Consider the following 22,146-nt stretch of genomic DNA (forward strand, 5'->3'; position numbering starts at 1 on the left):
ATGTTCATGAGTATTCAGTAAAAACTAATGTAATTTTTCCCATTTTTCAGCTCATATTTTGGGACCAAGGGGTTTTCCGCCCACGTTGCACCTTAGTTTTAATTAAAGATTTTTGTCAGCATTATCATAGTATGTATATCGGAGCCACAAGTTTTACAAGACTATATTTGATGTCAAACAAAATCAGATTATCTTACCTGTAGTCGATTTTTAAAATCAACAGTGTGTTAAGTAAATGTTACAGTCAACATTGTTTCCATGCGCGTCTCTCTGTGCTCTCTGTTTGTCTCTATGGCAACAGCACGCCGTGGCCAGTGAACTCTTAAAAAGCTTCTTCAAGAAGTAGCCTAAATTCCGCCTCATTGTCCCCGCCTCTTTTTTATGTAGAAGCAGCCTCCGCAGGTAGAATTACCGCACTTTTACGGGATCACTTGACCGGGTGTGAGTAGCCTGACGAGGAAGGGCCTATCAGATTTCATGGCAACTTCTTCAAGCGTGTGAGTAACTTTTTGTACGAGTGACAGTAAGTGACATCTATCACAAAGAGAAGCTTCTTCGCGCCATGCTCATATGGGATATGGTTCTCTCACCATGAAGTCGAAGTCATGCATAATTTAATCTGTTATCACTTTAACCCGACCTCAATCCTTCTCTGGAAGAGGGTAGGGTTCAACAAGAAAACTTGAGGAAGATTTAAGATTGTCCACTACAGGACGCTACATTTATATAAATTAGTGGAGTGGCCCGCGCTTTTTCAGCCAATGGGACTGAGAGGGCGGGGTTTTAGAACAAAGGCATAATTTTTTAAGAAAATGAAATCGATGCTTTTTGGAAAATAACTTCTTTACACAAAAATACAATTATTAGAAAATATTTTTTTTTATTAAAAACCAGCAATGCAAATATAGTGTAATATCCAATACTCGACATTCAGTTTGGAAATAATCGGACTATTTGGATTGCACAACAGTCAGATACACTTTATTTGCTGAATTATAATACTGCTATGTAATGCCTGTAGTGAGAAGTAAGTTGAAACGGTCAGATATAAACATGGTTCAGGCAGGCTACACCTGGACAGCTGATATAACCTGGTCCCAAATGCAAATTTAGCAAATCAGCTCTTACTGCAAAACATTTTGAACTAATATCTATAAAGGCCTTTTAAGGAAATCCTCTCTTCTGAAGGTTAAAATGGACTGAATGGTCAAGGTTTGATCTCAGTACTAGGCTCAGTGCAAAGTCCTTTAAACCCCTTTGTATTAAAGAAAACATTAGGCATAGACCACCAAGACAGCTATGGTCACACAAATACATGTCTGGCAAAGATACAGATTCTGAGCTGTTAGGTTGAGTCTATTTAGAGAACATCTGCAGTCCACAGAGACAAAATAAAAATCCATTGACAAAAAAGATATCCAGGATGAAATCTTTTCTGCATCTAGCATAAACAACTTTGATAGTTTTCTTTGGAAGAGTTACCAGAGAATGGGTTAGAGAAGTTGCTTGATCTATAGCCTCTGGCATGTCTAAAAATGTCCCGCTCTGCACAGCCTGCTTTATTTGAATTCATCCTTTTATAGTTACTTTTCCAAATTTGTAGATTAAGTGAAGAAATGTGCTGCAAGCATGAAAGAATAACACAGTGAGGGAATGGGAAATAATAGAAAATATAGTGCAATATTTATTGCATCCACCTTAAGAAAAAATCTTTCCTAATTTTAAAATGAAACCACACCGATGTGACACAGATCCATTTTTGCTCAGTGTTCTTGAGGTGTATTTTAGTGAAGCTACACACTGGTTGGCTGGTAAATGTCAAAGAATTGTAGCAGTGTGATGCTGTTCAAAAAATGTGTTGTGTTTGTGCTTTTCACATTTGTCAGCTGTGATTTTTGCATTAGCGTTCACTGAGGGCATGATCACAGCATTTCTAATGAAAGATAAAGACAAACTGTAAGCGGGCGAAAATGATACTAACTTTAGCAAAAATAACATATATATATATATATATATATATATATAGGCAAACTTTCTCTGCCTCTCAGTTGCTGGCAGATAGAACATCACATAATGTACATACATATTAGTTGATGCTTTTTTTGTTTCCCCACATGGTTGTGCTTATGTTCTGTTTCTCTTTTCTAAAAACATTAAACAAAACAAAATGTAATATCCATGTATTTATTTACTTGGGAAGTGCTGTAAATACACTGTATTGTGCACATGTGAATACACTATATTATGCACTGCAATACACTGCCTGCCTTTTGGATATAATGTAAACTGTCTTTACAGAGATGTTCACAAGATGCATGCGCTGTGTAATCACTGATAACATACATTTGTTTCCTACAATGTATTGTAGGTAAATATCCACCTCATCCAGTGCTATTTTGCAAACTATTTAGTGTGCGAGCAAATCATCCAAATGAATCAAACTGAATTGTAAACAAATTCAAAATTTATGTAAAACCGTTTGACCAATTGAATCAAAAGAGTGCTTAATTCATGAATTTGGCACCATTAGTTCGGATTCTAAATAGCTGATGACAGGATTACTGAAATATTATCACATTCTCAGGGTGGTATATGTTAATATCAATTCCCAAACAAGGATTTATCAGTAATGTTTACTGGGTAAAGAGATATTTCAAGGGTCTAGCAACATCCCTGCTGACCACCACAAATTATCTTTATTTTCATGTAAAAAACATTCAAATAATCACCTTCAAATACACACTAAGATGGAAGTTTATAGTTCAGATCTCAACACTTCAAATAAAGATTGCATTAGGTTATTGTATAATTATGTAAGATATTCCACTTGAGTCCTATCCCAGTTTGATTGTCACTCATTCTCATCTCTTCTGGGACAACAAGTGATGTGGATGGGCTAGATTTTTAGAAAGATCTTTGCTGCTCCCAGCTGCATTTTAATATAAGCAAACATGGCCACTCACATACAGTACATGAACATGAGTAAACGAATAAAATGTAAAAAACTTAACCATGTAAAAATTTCAGTTCATTGTTCTAATAATAGATAAATATATCCATCTTGTGTGTCTTCATGGCCTGTTATAAATGAAACCTGCATACATTTTGTATCATAAACCTTATTCAACATTGAATATGTAAAAGTGTTCTTGAAAAAAACAAAAAAATCAGCATTTGTCCAAATACAAATTTTTACATCTGAATTGTCCTCAGTCTCAGATGGGTCTTACAATCTGTCGTCTTTTTCCTCGTAGAGCAGCATCCCACTGAAGATCGTCAGGGGCTCCACTGAGTGGGCAAGTTTACCTGTGACCAGGTCGATGAAGATAGTATCTCCCTCCTGCAGAGGAAGTATGATGTTGAAGATGACCAGGGAGCCAGGAGTGTGCCGTGCCTCGGCCATTGGTTTCTCAAGACCCTCAGGCTGATAGCCTGCCGAATCTCCGCGGGCAATACCATAATTGGATTTAGACAAGACTGCCTCAATCTTGACATTCTTGTGACCTGTCAGGACTGCGCTGAAGAAGTATCGCCCGTTCACCGGAGCAGTGAACATACCTGTCAAAATACATTTGGTAAGAGAATTTATGATTATTATCCTTAATTTACACACAATGTGCTTGTCTTTAACATACATACCTGTCTTTGGATTGTAGGCCTTTCTTTCATTTACAAAGACCTTGTTGAAGACAATAGTGCCTGCATTGTCTTGTGGTCGTGTGAGTGCTGCTGAGAATGACAGTCTTGGAACGTTGGCATCCTCTCCGGGAGGTCCTGGTAAGGAGGAGAAGAACAGCGAAAAACCTTATTTATCATATTTATTAATATAAATTAAAATCATTTTAATAGTAGAAGCAAAAGTCATGGCAGTAGAATACTGAGAATTCTGACCTTGTTCTCCTCTGAGGCCTAGGAGAAAAATAAGAAAAATGTATAGGAAAATATCATTAATTTGCCCATTTAAAACACGGTTCTGTTAAAATTGTGAAAACAATAATTAATTAATTCATTTACCTGGAGGTCCTAATGGCCCCACTTTCCCTTGCGGCCCTTCTCTGCCTGGAGGTCCTCGTGGCCCAGAAGGTCCTTTGGATCCTTTCTCTCCTTGAGGACCAGGTAGTCCAGGAGGTCCTGAGGATTACCCCAAAAGACATTGTAATGATTACAAAAAATAGTGGCTAATATTTAGATGGAATATAGCATGTCACACCATGTCACACAACAGGACAGTGTTTTATTTTAACTACACTAATGTAATTTTCAATCACTTTGTCATGTTATGGCTGGTTATAGGAATGAGCGCACGATGAAGGAGATAATAAACAAAAAACTTTAATAAATCCAAACAGGAAATATAACACAATATAATGATGACACAGAACCATGAACTGAGGAAACTAAGATCTTAAAGGGTTACTTCAGTGATTTAGCATTAAGCTTTGTATCAGTAGAAACCCGGTAGTATATTCAAATTATCGTACTTTCTCCCCTCATATTCCCCTGAGACAAGAGAATTATGCATTTTATTTCTGAAAAAAATCCTCTGATGACGCAAATATCTTCATTTTGCGTCATTGGAGGATTTTTTGGCTAGAGCCTAGAGACTACAGCCAGTAGGAGGAGCTAGTTCCGCATGTTATCAACATGCATGATTAATTAGAAACTATGGAAACTAATAAGCAAATGGATTACAGGGAAAACAGAACACAATGACAATAAAACAAAACATAACCGTTACACCAAAATGCTAGACTTGAATTATTGTCATAAACTTAATACTTCACATGATTCAAATAACACCTTATTTTGTCCATATTGTATTTTCTTTCTCACAAGCAGAGATTTTCTTGTGATCTAGATAATCTTATGACAAAATATATCATTTATTTTTGTCTTGATATACACTATCGATCAACAGTTTGGAGCATGTTTTTATTTTTTTTATTTCTTATGCTCATCAAGGCTGCATTTATTTGATAAAAAAATAATCAGTAATAAAAGCAGTAATATTGTGAATATTATTACTATTTAAAATAATTGTATGAGAAACATTTATTATTATTATCAATGTTGAAAACAGTTGTGCTGCTTAATATTTTTTGTGGAAACCATTATACGTTTCTTTCAGGATTCTTTGATGAATAGAAAGTTCAAAAGAACAGCATTTATTTGAAATATAAATCTCTTGTCAGTTTTAATAAATTTAATGTGTCCTTGCTGAATTAAAATATTAATTTATTTAAAAAAATCGTATTTACCCCAAACGTTTGGATGATAGTGTATCGCGGTTTCCACAAATATATTAAGCAGCACAACTGTTTTCCACATTGATAATAATAAGAAATGTGTCTTAAGCCCCAAATCACCATATTAGAATCATTTCTGAAGGATCATGTGACACTGAAGACCGGGATAATGATGCTGTTTTAACTTTGCCATACCAGGAATAAATTGTAATGGCATTTTAAAATACATTCAAATAGAAAACTGTTAAATTGTAGTAATATTTCACAATATTACATTTGACTGTATTGATCAAATAAATGCCGCCTTGGTGAATGAGCATAAGAGACTTCTTTCAAAAATATTCAAAAAATTCCAAACTATATAAGATAAATAAGAACCTACCAGTGAAGTCCTGTTCAGTGAAGATCTGGAACTCTTTGAGAACGTGCAGTACGGAGGAGTTGAGGTTGTTCATCCTGCCATGAATTTTCTCTAAGTGAACATGATGAATGCTGTTGATGGCCTCACCGTGAGAGATAACTGTGGAGTTTAGGTCTTTAACACATGTCCAAAGTCCAGAGACATGTTTGCTCAGGCCATCTTTGATAGTCTGAAGGTTTACTGACAAGGAATCCAGTCTACTGCAGATGCCCTCCAACTTCGAGAGTCTCTTATCCAGCCCTTCTCGAGAAAGTTTGCATTCTCCCATTTCAATCATCAAATTGCTGTTAAAGCTACTGATGATATCAAAACGTCTTTTACTGTCTTCCTTGTGCTTGTTAAAATTATCCTGAATCTGATCTAACTCTGAGTAAATGTTGTCCTTAGACGTGCCCAGATCAGAAATGGAGTTGTCATGCCTCTGTATGGTGTTTCTGAGGCCTTTTAGAGTGTCATTGATGGAGCTGAACGTTTGGATCACCCCTGTGATTTCACCCTGAATGGACTTGAGGTCTTTGCCAAGCTTGCGATTTATGGTGTTTTGATTATCTATGTTCCTTTGATGGTCAATCATGCTGTCCATGCATTGGCCTGTGCATTTCTCTACATCTTCTTTTAATTTGCCCACTTCCTCCTGGAGGTTTGAGCATACCTGCGAGCAAGCATTCTCATCTGAATCTACCTTTCTGCGTAAATCTGTAAGTTCTCCCTGGAACGTGTTAAAAGCATTGCTGGTTATGTTGCTTAGTTTTTTGAGCTCGCTATCTATCGTACTACACATGTCGCAATCACGTCCCATATTCTCCACATCGGTGATGATTTGGTTAAAGTGTTCTCCATTGTGTCCTGTCAGATCCTTAATTTTTTGAACGTCATGGCTTAGATCTTTAATACGGTCAAATAAGGAGTCACCAGACACACTTAAATCCTTTAGCTTGGTGTCAAACTTTTTAATGTCCTCCTCATTGGCAACAACCTTCCATTCCAGGCTTTTCACAGTATCTGCTGTCTCACTCCCTTTTGGACTGCACGTCTCTGTGCACAAATGAATCGCTGATTTAAGTCCGCTGTCGAGATCATTTGTTTTGTTCCCTAACCGTTCCAGGTTATTTTTGTAATCGTTAAGGAGACGTTTCACGTCTTGGATGTCTATCTGCATGGTAGATATTCTATAACCATGATCATCATTTCGATTGAGGACAGAGTTCTTTATCTGGCCGATTTCTCTTTGGACAAACTCCTTCATACTTGTTTCAGTATGGGAACATTTTTGCTCGGTTTTTCTCACAGTCCCGTTCAGTCTTCTCTCCAGGTCTCTAAGACGACTGTTCAGTTTTTCATCGAGGGCATTTCCCCGACCACCATTTCCATTGCCTGCTCCTCTCAACTCTTTCTCAAGACGTACTCTAAGGATATCGTACGTCTCTGAGGTCAAACTGACCTTCCTCTCAATGGAACCAAGCCTCCTGTCAAGATCGCTCAGGGAATCACAGCACCTCTGAGAGTGTGATAGTTCCCTCTCAAGCATCTCTACAGTTTGACGGTGGTGCTGCTCCATCACACTGATGTGCTTCTCCAGCGCTCGTATCCTCTCTCGGTCTTCCTGCTGTTGCCTTTGTATGTCCTCCACTCCAGTTTGGCAAGACGAGCAAGACAGTGTTACCCGCCGTTCCAGCTCCCTGAGAATCTCCTCTTTAAATGTGCTATACCGACTGTCTAACTCATTTCCAATTCCATTGCCGCCCACAAGGTGGTTGTTGATGCTGGTGAGGGTCTTGTCATGGACCTGTGTCATGTTGTCCAGCATGTCCAGTTTGGTCTGGATGCTGTGAATGGTCTCCTTCATCCCTGGCTGGGCAGCGTCAGCCAGATTGTTGCCGCCACTGATGGTTTCTCTTTGAGATTCCTCATGTATTTTCTTATTCATGTTGTGTAACGTTGACTGGAGGTTGTGAAGGTCTTTATTCAAGCTTTGAATTTGTTCCTCAAGTTGTCTAATTTTGTTGTCACTTCTCCCTATGAATGACATTGATTAACACTGAAGTTAACATTTACTAATTCAATAAGCATATTGTTCTTTATCTTCCTGTTTTAACCCTAGAATGCATGGTCCATGACCCATTATAGCTATCATGTTTTCTGATAAAGATATAAAATAACAAACTGCTGCAGCAATTAAAATATTCTCAAAATCACACTGTATCAGGTCAATTTGACTACCTTTATGCATTCTAGGGTTAAAGGGATAATTCACCCAAAAATGAAAATTACCCCATGATTTACTCACCCTCAAGCCATCCTAGGTATACAGTGCATCCGGAAAGTATTCACAGCGCTTTACTTTTTCCACAATTTTTAACATGTTATAAATTAAATATCTAGCTTCCGGCGGACTGCCTTCTGTATTTAACTTACGGAAAAAGCGTAACAGCCGCAACGATGATGTCGGATGTAGCGTAAGCGTTTTGATTTGTGTGAGGCGTTACACTAGCCGCGTTTCCATTACAGATTTGCGCAACATTTGCAATATTTTCTAAATGTCGTTAAAAAACTATTGCTAAATGACAGCGTCTCCGTTAACCGATGTTATGTGACTAAAATGTATATTTTTCCTCTTGCGATAAGTCATTCAAAAAATGATGCCACATATGTTGGTAGGTTATGTATATCCCATCCACCGCACTGGCCATTATTTTTAATAGAAGAAGACGTGTGTGTAATCCAAGCATTAATGGCAAGGAAAGCCCCTTACACTTGAGCGTATGAGGTGTGTGTGTGTGTGTGTGTGTGTTTCTCCCTCATATCTGCTTTAAGGTCTTCATGATAATGTGGCATTTCTGTGTTTAGAATCCAGTATTCCTTGTCTGGCTATCACCAGACCAAGCTCGATTTAAGATTGAACATTGGCCTGGGGAGTCTGCTATCTAATTTCTACTGCACAAGAGGCGTGACAAACGAGCATAATTAAATGACTGTGTACGCAATTGGCCAGTCCTTCAACCAATCAGACCACAAGAGGCGTGATCAACAGGCAACGACCCATCGCTTGTCTATCCGTCATCGTGTTAAACCCGTCTGTGATTGGTTCCCGCAAAAGTGTAACAGAAGCAGTAGAAATAAATGTACAGGTTTCCATGCGAAATCAAATCGCCGGCAGATCAGGCTAGGTTTACCCAGTCTACAGTATTCCTGTAATTCTATTGTCTATTATGAGTTTAATAAAGAACTCTGTCTCGTCTTCTGTCCAAACACAAAGCATCATCTGTAAAGAATTATCCACTTTTACATACGCCAGGTGACCTGTAAATGCGGAATTTCGACTTTTTCGAATTGCCTGGAAAACCACCTATTGTGAGCGTAAAAACATTTTTGCAATATATGGGAGTTTTTGCGAAGTTTCCATTGGGCGTATTTTCAATTCGCAATTTCAATTTGAAGGGTAATGTAAACGCAGCTACTTTCTTCGTAAGTTGAATATTGAAGCGGTCTACCGGAAGCTATATATTTTACTTTACAAAGTTTTAAATATGGATATATTTCTTACACAAAACCATTGATCAGCCCGGAGCTGTGGGGATTACTTTTATAATGGATGGATGGATGCACTTTTTTTCGGCTCCAATTTTTGGGCTGCCGTTCACTGCCATTATAATGCTTGGATTAGACAGGACATTTTTTAACATAACTCCGATTGTATTCAACTGAAAGAAGAATGTCATATACACCTAGGATAGCTTGAGGGTAAGTAAATTATGGGATAATTAAAATTTTTGGGCGAACTATCCCTTAAAGTGTATAAATGCATACCTTCTTCACCAGTATGTCTGCCACTGTTGTCCTGTGTGGCAGAGGAGCCTTCACTACAATCATCACCTGAGTAACCATGACAGCACTTCCATTCCATCTCTGTGACCGTTTTATAGGCAACCTTGTACCGTGGTTTTCTGTAAGTCCGATACCTGTGGTGTGAGATATTTTGTCATATTCCGTTCTAACAAGAGCTGAAACTATAGATATTGACTATATGTATACCAGTGGCAAGTGGTGACTTCTTTAACTGGGTATGCTGAGCAGTGGCGTGCACAGGGGGTGGGGTAGAGCTTGAGCTCCTGCCCCTTTCAAACGAAATTAAAAAATTCTCATTTCTACCGGAGGCGATTTAACCATAAAATAGCATAAAAAATAAAAATATAAAGTGTAAATATAAAGAATAATGAATAAAAATATAATTATTCTTTAAAAAACAAGTTTAAATAATGCAAAGACTTTAATAAATGCATATACAATTGTCTTTAACAGTTAAGCTTTCCTAAAAAAAATAATTTCCCTATGGAGAAAATGAAATAGACTATGAAAATAGTTTCAGTTATGACTTTTTTAAAATGACATTTAGTCTATTTAGTTCTGTTTCAAATACAATGTGATATCGTTGATCCCAATCTGGCAGCAACAGCAAATTTTTCCTCTTGGGCGAGCGATTCGCAGACAGCTTTCCCTGCGAATAAAATCCCCCATATGCTGGCAAACCAATGAGACCGCGGGACAATGATGACAATACATTAAAAAAAGAGCGCAGGTGCCAAATCTGTGGTTGATCTGCTTACCTGAAACCCTTTGTTAAATAAAAAAAAGAGCGCAGGTGCCAAATCTGTGGTTGATCTGCTTACCCGAAACCCTTTGTAGCTGACAGATTTGATCAAAATTTTAAAAAATGTGAAATAAATTAATGACAGTTAGATGTGTATTACCAAAATATTATCATGTTAAGCTTTATGGTACACCTCAAACAAGGGAATTTATAGTCATTTATAGTGTTAATACTTATCAGCGAGTCCGCGAACGGCTTGGGTAGGCAGAGCATTTGCAGCTTACATGAACCGCACACCCTTAATGTATACTAGTCTAACTTGACATTTTTGTTGTAAAATGTAAGCTTTAATATGTGTACTTTTCCGACGTTTATGAAAATTGACACTTAAAGCTGTCAAGTTTAATTTAATCATCTTTCACGGCTTTAACCGGAGCGTCTCTAATGGCACTGCTCAAGTAGGCAGATAGAAAATATTTCTGTTCCGTTCATATCCTATGTATCGCTTTTCAAAAGGCCACAACTCTGCTAGGCAACGGTACAATAAAGGCCTGTTCTTCATTTTCTTAGAGCTGTTGTTTCTGGGCATGTTTTTGTTATTTCATTCAGTCAAAGCTTTCAGTACATCATTAAAATCTTTGAAAGTGTTTGCTTTGCTCTGGCAAGCCTCTTGTGTGTCTTACTTAACTTTCAAGTGCAGTTGTTGCTATTATTAGAACATTGTTTATACTCCATTCATACTTGTGATGTGGCTTCTGTATATGGGGACTAGTATTAGGGCTTTCTTTGAAGATCTTGGATAAAACTGAGGTTTACTGAGACCTAAGAAAAAGGTCAACTACATCTTGGACTAGTTACTGAAATTTGTTCTCTACAAAAATGAGTCAAATAACAACTTTTACATTTAGCAGTTTCATCAGAGACAGATTTCGGTCTCAACTTCTATCCCATCTCATTCCACAAATAGTTCTGGTGGACATGCATCCTGTTGAGAGAGGAACATGGGCCAAACCTTTCCAATTTGACACTGTCATAATGGCGAGTGGTAACCAAGATTGAATGAAATGCAATTTGGCAGAGTTTTTGCTCATGAATACTTACAAAACCACATGGGAACATTGGCCCCAAGCACAGCGCTGGTATTCAGGTTTCACATAGGTCTCCACTCCATCTTCCATTACACAGCTTACAGTCCGTGTCACTACGTAGGCACACCAGTTTCTGTTTGTGTACAAAGCATGGGCAAATTATACTTATTTAGGCTTCAATTCAAATGGTTGAGGACTGCCATCTTCATTGTAGACAGAACGAAATTAAAAAGTTACCCTGTAATTAAAGTACAAATAATTGCCCTTCAAAACCAAAACTTTCCTCCAATGACACCCTCAAAGCATCACATAAGTGCAACCAATTAGCAAGGTTATGGCAGCATTAGGGTTGGCAACAGGCAATCTCCACTGATGTGAAAATGACTGAACAACACCGCTGCTGAATCTACTGGGTGAAACAGACAAGTTTGGCAAATTCACAAACAAATGACTCCAGTTCAAACATTCAGTGTATTCAGAACACCAAACGAATATCTCTTGAACGAAAACCTGGGGCCGTATTCACAAAACATCTTATCTTAGCACTAGTAATAGCAGTAAAAGTTCTTAGTTAAGAGTTTTCTCTTAAAACCTGTTCACAAAGCTGCTGAGACCAAATTTTACTAAGGGATAGATAGAAGTCTTAAGCTAAGATTAAAGGTATAATCACTAGTAATTAGCTAACCACTGTAGTCTGAATCACAATTCACAAATGAATGACTTTAAAAGTTTCTTTTTAGTCAGTTCTTTTTAGTCAGTCAACAAACAGAGCTTCTCAAATGGAAGGCTGCATCCTACCGATACTGTGTCCTTCCTAGTCTAGTCCTTCTAAGGCTTGTAGGATAGTGTCCTCCTTAGCATTAAACCCAATAATGAGATGATCTAGTAGTGTGCATGGCTACGTCACACATTCTTATCCCCACGGTCATGGCACGGTGGCACATGTAATTGTAAATACAATTAAAACTTAATTTTGGAAAAAATACTCTATTACAAATCTTTATATTAACTGGCTTTCTATTATTTCAATACAGTGAATGACCGCCGTCTCTGGTCAGAGGCTTACATTATTGGCAGTTTAGTGTCAAGTGATTAATTTGCAGCAAAACAAAAGATAACATCTATGCTTTCATGTCTGAAAACATTATATTTGTCTTACATTTCATAATAAACTTAGACAAGCTAAGTACCGACTCGTTTTCCGTCAGTTTATTTTCGTGAATTGGAATGTGTGCAAAGGATTATGGGTGATTTAAGGCCGCGGAGGATACATCCGATGCATCCTTCAAAATCAGCAACGTTTCATGACGTGGCAGCTGAGATATGCAGCCTTCATAAGATCCAGCCTCTGTTTGAGAAACACCAATAGAGTGACCGAACGAGTGACTCTAATGATGAATCGAGCATACACAACTACGGCCTAGAGCAATAATCAAATCTCAAAGGCTGTGATGTAATTTATATAAATAGTCTGACATGCAACATGTTTCGTGATTCAGCGATTTCAGTGTCTCGGAGGGGTTTGGTTCACAGTAAATGCTGCTGCAGACAAACTACATCTTGGGTGACTTATTATGACAGCCATCTTCTAAGATTTGTAATGAGAATCCTTTATAAATCGATCAAAAAAAAGTGCTTAAAGGTCTCCCTGCATTTTCCACCAAAATAAAAGCTATAAAAATTATCATTGTAATTTGTTGTTGTAATGTAATTTTTTAGCCTGACGTCGTCATACTCAATTCTAGTCAGAATATGAGTCTGATACTAGGGGTGCACTGAAATTTCAGCCGCCGAATATGGCATTATTGGTATCGGGCCGGAATTTAAAAAAAAAACAGCCGAAAACGTAAACCGAAAATGAATGTCACCCGCCCCTCCCATCCGTGCGCAAGCGCTTAGGTTTCACTCACGGTCAAGCTGTTATCACGCGACGCGTCTGCCTATCAAAGATTAAGCATGTCAGCGGTATGAAAACAAATAGAGACGTATCCAGCTGAACTACCCATTGCCAGAAGCGACAATCCCCTTGACTACTGGCGCGCGAACGAAGGCCGCTTTCCATTGCTTGCGCGGATTGCACACAGGTATTTATCTGCCCCAAGCAGTGTTGCCAAGTCCGCGGTTTTCCTGCGGGATGTTTTTCCATGTCCGCGGGTTGAAGCGACCCCAATTATGTGATAATTAGCAGGCAACCTTGCCAAAAAAACACATATTTTACCCCCCAAATGCCATTTTTCCCGGAGAACAGTGACAGACAGTGAGAGACTATTCAGTGCAGCGTCTCATGTTCTTAATGAGAACCATTCTGTGATTTTGTGTGCAGTTATTCAGGTAATTGTGGATCTTTTTTTGCACAACTGATAAAAAAACTAATATATATATATATATATATATATATATATATATATATATATATATATATATATATTAGTATATACGTTTTTAAAAGAAGCCGTTTTCGGCATCAGTTTCGGTTTTCGGCCAAGTGCATCCTAAATTTTCGGTTTCGGCCCAGAATTTTCATTTCGGTGCATCACTATCTGATACTGCTCCGTTGGGCTGTGATTATGGGGCGTGTTTCAACCAAACCAGGAAAGACCTCGATTGGATAGACCTACAACCAATCAGAGCAACAGAGCCACGCATAACGTTAGTTGTCAAATGTCAACAGAACTCAACTGCACTGTGTTGCCAAGTCTGCGGGTTGTTTTCCATGTACGCGGATTGAAGCGACCCCAATTATGTGATATACAGACCCAGGAATGCGAATTTTAGCAGGCAGCCCTGCCAAAATAACATATTTTACCCTCCAAATGCCATTTTTTTCCGGAGAACCCCCCCCCCGCAAAGCTATTGGGCTTGTTTTTGGCTAGTTTTGAGTAGCAATTGGGCGGGTTTTGTTGTAAAAAATTGGCAACCCTGTCTGCCCGCACGCTGGAATAAGTAACGTTAGAAGAAAAAGATGAGTGTAAACGTTCTTTGCCGGTGTTGTAAAAAAAGAATTTAAGGATACACAGAGTACTTACCAACACAGTCATCATTTCTGAGAGAAATAGTAAAGGTGAATGCATATACGAACAAGTTCTCCGTTTAGAATTAGAACCAATTCAGACCAAGCGCCTTTGATGACGTGGATGATTACGTTACTGTTTATCATCTGTCCATCATCGTCTAAAGCCCGCCCTGACAATTTCATTGGTCCGAATATAGTTTCTGTTCGGGCATAATTACTACTCTACGGATCAAGTCCAGACCGAACTGCCCGAGCTCAAATGTTGTGGGCGGGGCCAAGTTCGACTGGCATCCAGGCTAGTAATTGGTAAATTTTGATATGTAAAACAAGATTATTATTATTACTCTTTTTTTTTTTTTTTTTACTTCACAGTACACTAGTAATACGTTTCTTAATTAATTTGTGTATTTTTTAATAATTTAAATTACAGTAAATTACAGTATTTTGAATAATAACAGTAATAATGCTAACTAATGTTAATTATTATTGTTGTTGCAGTCATATCGAATGGGGAAAAAACAGGTTTTCCTTCTTTTTGGTCTTTAGCCTGATTAAAGAATTTAATATGTTGGCACATTTTGGTTTGTTTGTCAACTAAAAAAAAAAAAAAACTGAAAAGGATTGTTTTACATTTATTTATTATTTGGCATTGCATTTCTTTTCTTTTAACAAATATTTATTCCTTAAAATAACTTTTCAAACTGAAATCGTTAAGAGGAATCAGAACGGGAAACTTCATGATTCTTCATGATTCCCATCCATCCACCATAAAATACTTTCTATAGTTGATTTGGTTTTTAGACCATTTTTGTCACTTGATTATACCTTAAACATGCACCCACCCTGTGATAGGATGAGGGGAGAAATATCGCCATTCTTTTCAAAGATATACATCTCCTCTGGGTACATATTCCAAATAAATACTAAGTACTTCATTTTAAAAATAGATAATAAAAACTAATTTAAAACAAAAGATCCTTATTTTGTTCATGGCAAATTTTTCATCATATTAGATGAGTTTAATGTAGTTTCCCAACACCGTGGAATGCTGTATGATTTAAAAACAAATTTTCTGATTAAAGTGATAAACGATGCCGTTTTCTCAGGGAGCTTGTTTAGATGGGATCGAAACCAGGCTGGAATCCAATGTTACTGGTTCATCACAATAACTCATTGAGCCTGGTTAGTCATTCGTTATCATGAGCAGAGCTGAGACTGGAATGTCTCGATGCATCAACTGCAAGTGCTCTCACACATACAAATAAATGGGGCCACAGACACTCAGAGTACACAAGTTCAACACGGACATCCTCACCACAGACAACAGTGCTTTTCAAATTCTACACCCACTCAATCTCAGATTAGGCAAGGCGCATCTATATGTGTTTCATTGAACCTAAATATTGAACAAACTCTTTTTCATCATGCATTAAAAATACAATAATTTTGTGTTTGCTTGTAAAATAGTGTGAAGTATTTATGAATGCATATCTGTGTATGTGAGTTTGGATTGGGGGTGTGATGAAAGAGAGCTTGTAGACATTCTGCATATAAACCAACATTAATAGTGCACATTTCTGGATGGATGTGTGTACATGCATTGAATTGCACACACATATAAATTGTGGTATTTGGGGTATACAACTAAAGAGTGATGGCAGTAGAACACTGAGCCATTGTTTCAGATGTATTCTGTGGGGGTGGTTAAAAAAAAAACAGAAGGACAAAGGCCTGGGTCCATGTATGCCAATGAGAAAAAAGGAAATAGAGGTTCTCAGCTTTATCAAATTTGAGAGAGGAAAAGTAAACAAAAACTTTGGAGTCACAATGGCTTCTTTGTCTCATATGTACACAAATCCATTTTGATTTTGTTCAAGATCAGTCTTAAGAATGAGTTTCAATGTGCAGCATTCTTGTATTCTTGCTGCCGGTTTAATTACCACACAATGGTTGTTCGGGATTGGAAGCAGTATACTTTTTTGTTGTTGGAAAGAGCTCTGTCTGTAAAACACTTCCAGTCATCTAATTTCATTTTTAAGACACTGCACCTGCCAGCTACAGCATATATTTTTATACAAGAATAAAATTCACTGCTTAGTCATATAAACAAGAAGACCCAGACGCAAGTGTCAGCCCTGTGCCACAAGAACATCCAGCTTAAGGCGGCTGAATATAAACACTTTCTCTCGACAGGATAAAAATCCACAGGACCCAATTTGGCAAGGAATGAAGTATCACTTCAACATCTCAAACAGAAACCAAACTTGGACAGAAATAATAGCGAGAATACACAGCAACAGTAGGGCAATGTCTTGCTACGCTCAAAAGAGAAACCGTGGGTAGGCCTGCAGGGTAATTGAGTCATCCATACAAACAAAGCTCAAATATATTTAAGCAAGCTGTCTAAAGGGGGATTAGTAGAAGTTTTTGTTTTAGGCCAGCAGAGGGAATGCATGCAATCTAAAGGCCACCTTTTGAAAATCGGTTTTCCCGGCACATCCTTAATGTGCAGAACCACAGAAATTCATATCAAAACCAAATACCTTTTTACATAGTCCAAAATATCTCTGTACAAAGATTAGCATTGGCTTGGCTCGGTCAGTGTCCCTACATTGCTCCCATATCATATTTTCTTGTTATATCCAGTTTTACAAATGTTTGCAGTTGTGGTTTAGATGTAAGAAAAGTGTGTATTTCCCATTTCAAAACGAAATGATTTACATAAAGCTGAGCTCAGCAAACTGTTTTGTGAGATGCTTACACTGTTCACACGTTTGCTGATGTCACTCACATATATGTATACACTTTACATCAAAGATGAAACTAACAAAGTTTCTGCAATGTGATAAGTTTTTTCATAGCAGGAACTACTTGTTTATGTTTCCCGTCAATGCATCACAGTGCAAGATAAGTATTTGATGAAACAAATTTGTTAAAAGGTAAAGCCTCCTGTAATATTTCCTATATAGACCGATTAGGCATAACATTATGACCAGTGAAGTGAATAACACCGATTATCTTTCATCACAGCACCTGTTTGTGGGTAAGATATATTAGGCAGCAAGTGAAAATTTTGTCCTCATAGTTGATTTGTTAGAAGCAGGAAAAATGGGCAAGTGTAAAGGATTTGAGCGAGTTTGACAAGCGCCAAATTGTGATGGCTAGACGACTGGGTCAGAGCATCTCCAAAACTGCAGCTCTTGTGGGGTGTTCCCGGTCTGCAGTGGTCAGTATCTATCAAAAGTGCTCCAAGGAAGGAACCGGCAACAGGGTCATGGGCGGACATGGCTCATTGATGCACATAGGGAGCAAACGCTGGCCGAGATGGTCCGATCAAATGCTCAAATTGCTCAAGAAGTTAATGCTGGTTCTGATAAAAAGGTGTCAGAATACACAGTGCATCGCAGTTTGTTGCGTATGGGGCTGCATAGCTGCAGACCAGTCAGGATGCCCATGCTGACCCCTGTCCACCACCGAAAGTGCCAACAGTGGGCACGTAAACATCAGAGCTGGACCACGGAGCAATGGAGGTGGCCTGGTCTGATGAATCACGTTTTCTTTTACATCACGTGGATGGCCGGGTGCGTGTGTGTCGCTTACCTGGGGAACACATGGCACCAGGATGCACTATGGGAAGAAGGCAAGCCGGCGGAGGCAGTGTGACGCTTTGGGAAATGTTCTGCTGGGAAACCTTGGGTCCTACCATCCATGTGGATGTTACTTTGACACATTCCACCTACCTAAGCATTGTTGCAGACCATGTACACCCTTTCATGGAAACGGTATTCCCTGGTGGCTGTGGTAGGGCTGCTCGATTATGGAAAAAATCATAATCACGATTATTTTGGTCAATATTGAAATCACGATTATGTAACACGATTATTTCACATGACTTTGGGAATGTGTTGTATTTATTAAAAATACACCTTTCAACAATTCAATTGAAATTGTAACATTTGTTGTACTTTTTGAACTATTAAAATAAATAATATAACATATATTCGAATCAAAGTATAAAAGTATTCACGTAAAAATGATAACCACAAATAAATAAGATCAACAATATGGTTCGGCTATGCTTTTCATGTACGTCTAACATTAGTTTTCAGGTACAGAAATGTATCAAATGTAAAATAACATTGCATATTTGAGTGCATAAATTAAAGATTAATCCTATTAAACTTACAAAAGCTATTCAATCAAGAGCGGTGAGTGATGTCCTTGTCTTTTGTTGTTTGACATTAAACAGACAGCAGTAAAGGCTACTGCCCCTTTAAGACCTCGCGTCTTCTTTATCGACTGTATAAAGTTCACTTAAGGCATATACAGACTATGTCTGCTAAGATACTCATCAAGATGGACATGTTGACATACGTTTTGTGTGAGTTTGTCCGTTTAAGAGCAAGACTTGAAAGAGAACTCAATATTTGCGCGCTGAGAGACGTGTGCGCGCTCTCGGATGAACGCACAGAGACACATTTTCTCACAGCGCGCGCGGCTTCTCATTCTAAACCTAAACCCTAAAGCACTAAACCCGGGTGATGACGGTGAAAACGACTGGTCATATTCGAAAATATGGCAGCACTCGCAATCTCGCATGCATTGAACAAAGTTTACAAAGAGAGAATTATTTGAAAAATATGAAGGAAAAAAAGGACGTTTACACGGCTCCCCTGCTCTCTTCAGTTTTTGTTTCTTTATTAGATTGTCATAGATCACTCTGTGTTTAATTTTCAAGTGGTTTAACAAATTCGTGATGTTCCCTTGCGTTGCAGCCACTACCATGTAGCAAATCTTAGCATGTTTCTGCTCGTCGTCTGATTCCTCGAAGCCAAACTGTTCCCAGACAACGGAGTTGGTTTTGCCTTTTTTGCTCACCAAACGCTGCTGTAACTGCCCTGCTTCTGCCATCTTTACTCGCGCCGAGTTTTTAAATTCCAGCGGATGAAACGCACACGAGACTCACGACCTGAGAGAGATTTGTGGGTTCGGGAGGGGCGGATGTGCGCGTGCGCGTTTCATTCAGAACGCAAGGCAAAATAATCGTTTTTTCTCGATTGTACTATTTTGGTGATCGTTGGGAGGCAAAATCGAAATCGAAATCGAAATTCGATTAATTGCACAGCCCTAGGCTGTGGCCTCTTTCAGCAGGATAATGCTCCTGCCACAAAGCAAAAATGGTTCAGGTTTGAGGAGCACAACATGTTGACTTGGCCTCCAAATTCCCCAGACCTCAATCCAGTCGAGCATCTGTGGGATGTGCTGAACAAACAAGTCTGGTCCATTACAAGACTTAAAGGATCTGATGCTAACATCTGGGTGCCAGATACCTAGTGGAGTCCATGTTTTGGCAGCAAAAGGGGGACCAACACAATAGGTCCCAACAATCCCAACAAGTCCTAATGTTACGCCTGATCGGTCTATATAATGAAGATTGCTTTAAAAGATGAAACAATATACTTTATATATTAATGGCAATTTCAGTTTTTCATGCATCTGTTACTGATAAATAGCATGACAAAATTTGTCAGCAAAAAATATTAATTTTACTGGCAACTGACACATTTGTTCTGTTGGATTGAAAGCATCTGCGCATACCAGCTATTTATGAGGCATAATGTGGACTGCAAGTCACAGACAGTACAACTCTATTAAAAGTACAAGGGCAGCTGATATCATCTAAGATATTGGACAGACAGGAAACATGGACACACTGAAGGATTTCAGCTACCACAAGTTATGCAATATTTCACACATCTGTAAAAACAAAACAGAGTTCAAACAGACAGTCTTAAGCAGTGGTGCCAGCGGCCAACACATTCTTTTCCAAACAGTGACGTGCAGAACCCCTGTACACCACTGGGTTGTGCTAATGCCAGGATAAGTGCACTTAAGGTCTTCACCGTTTGGCTAGCGTCCCATTGCACATGCATTGATGTCTGCTTAATGCCAAAAAAGGGAAGACCTGTCCAACAGTAGCTCACGCACGCAGGGCAAGAGTCTGTGATTTCATACTGGTCTTAGTGACTAGAAAGTAAACTCATTACAGTATATGACCTTGTGTTTGCTAGATTAGCACATCAGCTCTGTGACAGGTGTGACACACGTGATCTTGAAACCCCAGCTTTAATGTTTGTGAGCAATGTTACATGACTTAATGAAGTGCTATGACAGTTGACGATCAGGGAGTAATATTCGATATATTATTTTATGACTAGATATGTAGCTAATAGAACATCTCTAAAATCAGTTCATTTAGATGTTAGGCCAACCACATGAAGGACATTTTAGTTTAAATAAAACATTTTTCACTATACATTTTTTTTTACTGATATGATTATGAATATGAATAAATGTATAAGTATGAACTCAAACACGTTTGTGTCTTACCTATGTCTACTGGTCACCTTAGATCCACTCTGTGCAGCAGATACAGACTGACTCTCATCCACATGTTGAGTGTATCGTGACGCGTATGTTCCCGCTCCCCAAATATCAACAGGCAAAATCAGAGCGAATAAGTAAACAAAATATAGTGCCATGACTTAGAAGAAAAAACTGATTTTAAAAATGCTTTTTAAAAAAGTACATCCAACAACTTCGTGGGAAATCCGACTTGTAGGCTACACACCGAGCGCAGTCCAACAGCCCCACTAACTCTCCATGAGTCGATGTTCAGCAGTAATATCTTTCATAAAGTTCTGTGTAAATGTTGCCTCAGTTTATGCACCGTTGTCATCATTTCGGGCAGTGTGCATTAATCGCTAAATATGCTCCCGTCAGTTTTCCCATGGCACATGGTCCGCAGTCAAACCCTAATAAGTGTCCGTGGTGTTTTTTTTTTCTTTATCGCCTGCGCAGTTATAATGTGAAAACTGCCCCGCATACATGCGGATCTCTCTCTCTCTCTCTCTCTCTCTCTCTCTCTCTCTCTCTCTCTCTCTCTCTCTCTCTCTCTCTCTCTCTCTCTCTCTCAATAAGGAACCACGCTCTGCTTTTTGGGTCCCTCCTGAATTTATTTTCAACTGCGAGTATAAACTCAAATAATAACAGACAAATAATGTATCTATTTAGCGTTTTTTCAGTATAGGCTAAAGAATATGCTGCTACCTTTGTAAATTTGTAAAACCTTGTTTACTGTGCTAAAATATTTGTATCATTATTTAAAGGTGCAGTATGTAGCCTTTTGAGAGCTAATGTTTGGAATAGCTTTTTTCAATGGGATTTATTTTGGTTATAAGGCTGAAATAAGGTCTGTGGTGAATGCAAGCTCAAAACACTTTCACGTTTTATTCTACGACATAAAATACATCAGTATTACCCGACTCGTGAGTTTTTGAAGCTGCAACATGTCTTGAAAAAGTCGGTTGCTAACAAGTGGCTGTGGACTATACAGTGGCGAGAGGAGATTAAACGTCATCACGCCGAGCAGGTAACCTCAGTCCGCTTTTACAGCCTTGTTATGCTTATGATTGTGCTCTTATAAACTATCCTAACTCAAACTTTCAAAGAAAATGTTTTTAGAGAAAAACTGAAAAACTTTGTTTGGCCTACCTTTAGCTTTTTACATCTGGCGACTGCATTTAGGCATCAAAATTCATAAAAGATGTATTCATCTGTGAAAATTATCTTGAAGGACAAAACGTGTAAGTATCATAAACGTTTGTTCATCACAGAGCTTGTTTTTTTGCGATAATCCAAAAGCCTATAGAAAAATCCTATTTGGGTTTTTGTCGAGGGAAGACAGTGCTATGCAAACTGCCAGTTGGCCTAAAGTGACGTCATACCTG

At 38.4% G+C, this 22,146-nt stretch overlaps 1 protein-coding gene across 1 annotated transcript; it reads right to left on the minus strand.

The window, feature by feature from the left end:
- Positions 1 to 2,170: 2,170 nt before the first annotated feature.
- On the minus strand, positions 2,171 to 21,285 carry emilin1a (elastin microfibril interfacer 1a). The gene is made up of 8 exons (XM_079832005.1): positions 20,747 to 21,285; positions 11,357 to 11,476; positions 9,475 to 9,626; positions 5,629 to 7,683; positions 4,015 to 4,131; positions 3,892 to 3,909; positions 3,640 to 3,774; positions 2,171 to 3,558 (listed from the first exon to the last, which is right to left on the minus strand). The coding sequence occupies exons 1-8, from the start codon at positions 20,896 to 20,898 to the stop codon at positions 3,227 to 3,229; spliced, it is 3,081 nt and encodes a 1,026-aa protein (XP_079688131.1). The 5' UTR covers positions 20,899 to 21,285; the 3' UTR covers positions 2,171 to 3,226.
- Between the last annotated feature and the right edge of the window lie 861 nt (positions 21,286 to 22,146).

This window comes from Gobio gobio, assembly GCF_949357685.1.
Source record: "Gobio gobio genome assembly, chromosome: 12".
In the NCBI taxonomy this organism is placed as follows: domain Eukaryota; kingdom Metazoa; phylum Chordata; class Actinopteri; order Cypriniformes; family Gobionidae; genus Gobio; species Gobio gobio.